The 6,929-nt window shown below is 38.3% G+C and overlaps 1 protein-coding gene and 1 non-coding gene across 2 annotated transcripts; one reads left to right on the forward strand and one right to left on the reverse strand.

Annotated features, from left to right (window-relative positions):
- Positions 1–949: 949 nt before the first annotated feature.
- LOC124897319 lies at positions 950–1,056 on the reverse strand. Its single transcript, XR_007054041.1, has one exon. It is a non-coding gene; the product is annotated as a small nucleolar RNA R71 (small nucleolar RNA).
- Positions 1,057–3,649: 2,593 nt separating this feature from the next.
- On the forward strand, positions 3,650–6,604 carry LOC124896814. The gene is made up of 6 exons (XM_047408656.1): positions 3,650–3,995; positions 4,428–4,658; positions 4,775–5,130; positions 5,245–5,417; positions 5,877–5,928; positions 6,338–6,604. The coding sequence occupies exons 1-6, from the start codon at positions 3,650–3,652 to the stop codon at positions 6,602–6,604; spliced, it is 1,425 nt and encodes a 474-aa protein (XP_047264612.1).
- The last annotated feature ends 325 nt before the right edge of the window (positions 6,605–6,929 follow it).

The raw sequence follows: 6,929 nt of genomic DNA on the forward strand, positions 1-6,929 counted from the left end.
AAAAGCCTCAGCCTTGGAATCATCATAATTGTTGATTACAATCATTGCTGGCTTTGCTCTAGTCATCACTAGTTATTTCTGGTTTAATAATCTACATTTTTATTTATAAAAATCAAAATCATCTTGATACTTTAAAGCACTTAATACCCAATTGTCTTAAACTAAACGCTGATTAAATTTCTAATTTACTAATCCTCGTGGGAATGATATATAACTGTCTAAGACTTTATACTACTTGTACGATCACGTACACTTGCATGTGCGTAGAGACACAACAATTTTTTTGGCGCTGTTGCCGGGGATGTAATAGAATTAGTAAATTGCTTAATTTTTGGTTTTTGATAATAATTTTAAGGGTTAACAACTTGATCTTAGAGGCTGAATTTTTGCAGGTTTAGCTAAACATTGGACTGGCTAGGGATAAAGAGTTTGTAGAGCCCTTTGCAGAATCGGAAGTAATTTTTTATCAGAGGTGAAGAGCTCAATATTACATTCAACAAGGACAAATGGCTAAAATACGAGATCCAATTATTGCTGATCCAAATGCTGGAAATGTTCCAACTCCTGTTATTCCAGCTGTTCTAGTCCAACCTGTTCATAAGGTGGAAATCCCACTTATGAACCATGTAACTAACATCATTCAAAAGCCTGAACGAGGAGGACAATAGGAATTAAAATAAAATATGGTGCAATTGTTGAATTCTACGGGGCACTTTAATTGACTTTCACATGAGGATCCGCAGCCGCACATACAGATCTTCCTGAAATAAGTGATACATACATTCCTGAAGATGTTAATGCTGATTATGTCAGGTTGACACTATTCTCTTTTTCTCTGAATAGGGAAGAATAGAGGTGGTTACATAATGAACCACCACACTCCATCACTTCTTGGGAAGATTCTGCTTGGAAGTTCCTTATTCGATTCTTTCCATCATAAAAGACTGTACGATTGAGGATTTAAATCTTGAGTTTCAGACAGAAAGATGGAGAAAATCTCTACCAAGCTTGGGAGATATTCAAAGGCATACTCAAAAATACTCCTCATCACCATCAATCGAATGATGTCTTGGTGCTCACATTTATAGAAGGACTTGAGTCTACTATGAAGATTCTCTTGGATTTAGCTGCAAGAGGCCAAGCTTTGGAGAAAACTTTTGAAGAATTGTATTCATTGCTGAATCGAATCGCACAAGGAAATCCTGATTGGCATGCAGACTTAAGGAGTGCTCCTAAGAAGGATGCAGGTGTATTGAAGGTTGATCAATTCACTACATTACAGACACAGATTGTAGAAATGCAGAATCAGGTGACTACTCTGCTTAACAACTTAAAGTAGGGAGCAACACAACTAGCAACAACAGCAAATGCAGTTCAACAAGTATATTTGTGGTGTAAAATTTACAAAAGTGGTGAAAATAAAGCACATGTATGTTCTGTTAATCCAGATTCAGTCAACTATGTGGGGAATACAAATCATCAGGGTCAACAGAATTTTGGCAGTACGTATAATCCAAATTGGAGGAACCACCTTAATTTCTCATGGGGTGGTAATCAAGCATAGAATACAAATCAGTATAAGGGACTAGTGCAATCAAATCCCCAGCCGGCTTAGAATAATCAGGCGACTTCTCAGAATAGCAATGTGGAGGATTTGATTAAGAAGTTCATGGATCAACAAGCACAGTTTGCGGCAGACATAAAGACTCAACAGGGATAGTTTGCAGCTAAGTTGAAGAGTCAACAATTGCTTACAAAAAATATGGAGTTATAGTGGGGTCAAATTGGAGGATCACGGAATACAAGGACACAAGGAGCATTACCTAGCGACACTGGGGCTAATCCAAAATTGGTGAATATGGTTACAACAAAAAGTGGGTTGCAAACTAAGAAGACGGTTCAGGAGCAGGATTATCCCGCATTCATTGATAATAGTTTGAAAGAGAATGTAGAAGTTGAAGTCAAGGAAAGATAGGCAAGTAAATAAATTCATGAGGAGAAGAAGACTATCCCCTTACCCTTTCCTCAAAGGGCAAGAAAGCGTCAAGAGAAAGCCAGTTATAAGAAGTTTCTAGATCTTCTAACACAGGTTCAAGTAAACCTTCCTCTTGTTGACATTCTGCAGAGTTTGCCAAAATATGTAAAATACTTAAAGTATATTGTTTCCAATAAGAACTAGTTGACTGAATATGCTATAGTCTCACTTACTCAAGAGTGCACGTCTAAAATTTAGAATAAACTGCCCATAAATTTGAAGGATCCAGGAAGTTTCACCTTGCAGATTACCATTAGACAAACTATTTATGCACGAGGATTGTGTGACTTAGGTGCTAGCATAAATCTAATGCCTACGTCATGGTGCCGAATGATAGGTCTTGGGAGTCCAAAACTCACGACTATTGTGTTGTAGTTGGCGGATAGGTCACTTGCTAGGCCAGATAGTATTATCGAAGATGTGTTGGTGAAAGTGGGATCTTTAATCTTTCTGGTTGATTTTGTGATTTTTGACTTCGAGTCTGATCCTGTTATTCCATTTATGTGTACAAAGCATTGAAACTGCCAGCTATATATGAGGAGTTGTCGTCTATATCAATTATTGATCTTGTTTTGGATTGGCAGTTGTTATTTTTTGATAATCCACTAGAGCGAGCTATGATGGGTCATAATTTGTACGACAACATAGAAGGACTAGAATTAGTCTAGGTTATGAATTTACTAGTGATTGAGACAAACAAAGTGCCATTCGAGCCTTTAAATAAGGCCAATTGGTCCCTTACCCAGGTTTTAGTTGAAGAAGCTTCTAACTTGGAGCTTAAAGTTTTTCCTCTGCATTAGCAATATGATTTTCTCTGTGATCAAGATACATTGCCTATTATTTTGGTTGCAGGATTATCAGATATACAGGTAAAGGAAATTATAGCTATTCTAAAAAGGAGATAGAACGTGATTGGCTGGCAAATGTCTGATATTATAGGAATCAATCCATCATTTTGCATGCACAATATTTACGTGGAAGAGGGTTATAGACCTAGAGTGCAGCAAGTACGAAGGTTGAATCCTTTGATGAAGGAGGTGGTCAGGAAAAAAATGATCAAGTGGTTAGATAGAGGTATTGTCTACCCAATCTCTGATAGAAAATAGGTGAGTCCAGTGCACTGTGTACCAAAGAAGGGAGGTATGACTGTAGTGATTAATGATCATAATGAGTTGATTACCAAACGTACAGTGACTGGGTTGAGGATCTGTATTGATTATCGGAAGTTGAATGATGCAATTCGTAAAGATCATTACCCAATTCTCTTCATAGACCAGATTGGCGGGGCAAGAGTATTACTGTTTTCTAGATGGGTACTTCAGCTACAATCAGATAAGCATAGCACTGGAAGACCAACAGAATACCACTTTCATTTGTCCATATGGTACATATGCATTCAGATGCATGTCCTTTGTCTTATGCAATGCACCTTCTATATTTAGAAGATGTATGATGGCGATATTTTTAGATATGGTGGAAGAATTTGTGGAGGTATTCATGAATGATTACTCAGTGTATGGTAATTCATAAGAAAAGTGTTTGCAAAATCTCAACAGAGTCCTAGCTCGATGTGAAGAAGCAAACTTGGTGTTGAATTGGGAAAAGTGCCACTTTATGGTTAAGGAAGGAATTGTACTAGGCCTTAAAGTGTCATACAAAGGACTCAAAGTGGACAAAGCAAAAGTTGAATTGATTGTAAAGTTGCCTCATCCAGTCATAGTCAAAGAAGTGTGGAGCTTTCTGGGACATGCAGTTTATAGACGATTCATTCAAGATTTCCCAAAGATTACAAGTCCCATGTGCAAGTTTTTAGAGAAAGAAGACAAGTTTGAGTTTGAGACTGATTTCCATGAAGCTTTTGAGAAGCTGACGGAAGCACCTATTCTGATTGCACCAGCTTGGGAGTTACCTTTTGAGCTAATGTGTGAGGCTAGTGACATTGTGGTGGGAGCAGTTTTAGGTCAGAGAAAATATAAGGTATTTTACTCTATTTACTATGCTAGCAAAGTGTTGAATGATACTCAAGTTAATTATACGGTTACACAAAAAGAGATGTTGGCAGTGGTATATGTATTCGACAAGTTTAGATCTTACTTAATTGGTACAAAGGTCACTATTCATACTGAATGCGCTGCCATTCAGTATCTTGTGAACAAAAAAGATGCGAATCCATGATTAATTAGGTGGATTCTTCTCCTACAAAAATTTGATCTTGAGGTGCGAGATAGAAAGGGGGCTAAAAATCAAGTTGCTGATCACTTGTCACGGCTGGAAAATTGAGACCATATTGTGAATGACTTCCTGAGTGTTAAGGAAGTGTTTCCTGATGAGAAGTTGTTATCTTTAGATACAGTTTAGTATTCATGGTATGCAAACATTGTGAACTTGATAGCTTGTGAGGTGTACCTTCCTGAGGCCACCATACAACAAAGGAAGAAATTACTCCATGATTCTCGTGCCTATATTTGGGATGAACCGTACCTTTTCAAGCAGGGTCCAGATGGAATTATTCATAGGTGTATCACAGAGGCTGAATTTTCAAAGGTATTACAAGATTGCCACTCATCTCCATATGGTGGACATCATGGGGGTCAGAGGACTGCGAGGAAAGTGCTGCAATCAGGTTTTTCTGGCCTACTTTATTTAGTGATATAGTGGCTTTCGTAAAGAATTTTGATCAATATCAAAGGTTGGGTACCATATCTAGGCATCATGAGATGCCTCGCAATTATATTTTAGAAGTCGAAGTCTTTGATGTTTGGGGGATCGATTTCATGGGTCCATTCCCACCATCAAAAGGTAATCTATATATTCTAGTAGCGGTTGACTATGTCTCTAAATGGGTGAAAGCTATGGCGAGTCCGACCCATGATGCAAGAGTGGTGCTGAGATTTGTGAAGAAAAATATATTTTCCAGATTTGGTACACCAAGAGCACTAATTAGTGACAGAGGTATGCATTTCATTAACACTTGGCTCAAGAATCTTCTTGCTAAACATGGTGTGAGGCACAAGGTTGCCACTGCATACTATCCCCAAACTAGTGGACAGGTTGAAGTATTAAATCAGGAGATTAAGCAAATACTTCAGAACGCAGTGAATGGGCAGAGAAAAGATTAGGCTGAGAAACTAGATGATGCACTTTGGGCCTATCAAATAGTGTACAAGACGCCCATTGGAACGTCTCCATATCGCTTGGTATATGGTAAGGCATGTCATCTTCCTGTGGAGTTGGAATTGCAAGCATATTTGGTGGTGAAGAAGCTAAACTTTCAGATGACTGCCGCGGGGGAAAGAAGGTTATTGCAACTGAATGAGCTTGATGAGTTTAGACTCTATGCCTACAAAAATGCCAAGCTATACAAGGAGAAGATCAAAAGATGGTATGTATTTAAACTCGGACAACTTGTGTTATTGTTCAATTCACGGCTTATGTTGTTTTCGGGTAAATTATGATCGAAATGGTCTGGACCTTTTGAAGTGGTATGTATGACACCTCATGGAGATGTAGAGTTGTGGAACAAAGATAAGACGGAGAAGTTCCTTGTAAATGGGCGGCGTGTTAAGCACTATTAGGTAGATCATCCGAATAAGCATAAAGAATCTATTACTTTTGCTGATGAGTGATGCTGAGCGGAGTCGTGCCATGATGTAAAATAAGGCGCTATGTTGGAGGCAACCCACAGTTGTATTGTAATAAGTAGTTGAATTTTTATCTTGTAAAATCAAAATGAAAAGAAAAATACAAAAAGATGAGTCGTGCCACGACCAAAACTAAGGCGTTGAGTGGGAGGCAACCCACTTTTACTTACAATAGTTGCTATTTTTTATTGAGATTGCAGGGATTTGCAAAGTGAAGAAAAGGATATTACCACATGTAAGGAGAACAGTCAGGTTTGCAAAAAAAGTAATGTGTGTAGGTGGGAGTCTTCTCAGGAAAGAAAATAATTGGAAAATATATAAGAAAGTCTGATTTGGAAGAACGGCACGACGCGGAACTGGGTAAATTGACAATTGTCAAATTCCAGTCAGGATCCGTGATTTCCATCATGACGCAGAGAAGGGTGATTTGACAATTATCAAATTCCAGTACCTTAGCGCAATATCACTGCATCCATTGGATAATGATTTGACAATTGTCAAATTTCAGTACCTTGGCACGATCACACCGCGTCGCGGTGGGCGTAAAAATCAGGTTTAAAATTCATAATTACCCTAACCCCTTTCATGATTTGATGCATGTCTTCTAGCTAACAATTAAGTGTGACGTGGAAATTTACCTGTAATGCACACTCTGTTTTAGCTGGTCCCAAGTTTTACATACTCAAATATTTGTTGCATCTTCTGTGTTATAGAAATTATGGAACCACAACCAGTCAAAGGCAAGGCAAAGTCAAGAACTTTTGCACCTACGATAAAAAAGAGCAGACCATCTGAAAGTCAACTGAAAAGGTTATCTAGGGTTCCACCACTTCAACGGGGGAAGGTTTGCAAATTTGGGTTCAAAGCTGTACGCAAGGATGGGAAGCAATGCTATTCCAAGCATATGGATGCAAAGTATATCCCGTAGGTGTATATTGATCGTACTGGTCTCATGATATAATATCCATTAATGGTAAAAAGAATTGACACAATCAACATGAATTTCATATTTCATCAGCCTACTGAGTGCAATCTGCACTTAGTTAGAGAATTTTACACAAATTGCGACCTCAATCACCCTGATGATTTGTTGAAGGTTCGCGGGAAAGTAATTCGTTTCACTGCTACTGATATTAATGTATTGTTTTGTATACCAGAGGCAAACCTAAATGTCTTGAAGCAGTACATTGTTTCTCCCCCGTATGCGCATATCAAACATCTGTTGTATGGTCAGCGCTCTATAGCTCGTTGGA

Source organism: Capsicum annuum, chromosome 3, assembly GCF_002878395.1.
Source record: "Capsicum annuum cultivar UCD-10X-F1 chromosome 3, UCD10Xv1.1, whole genome shotgun sequence".
In the NCBI taxonomy this organism is placed as follows: Eukaryota; Viridiplantae; Streptophyta; class Magnoliopsida; order Solanales; family Solanaceae; genus Capsicum; species Capsicum annuum.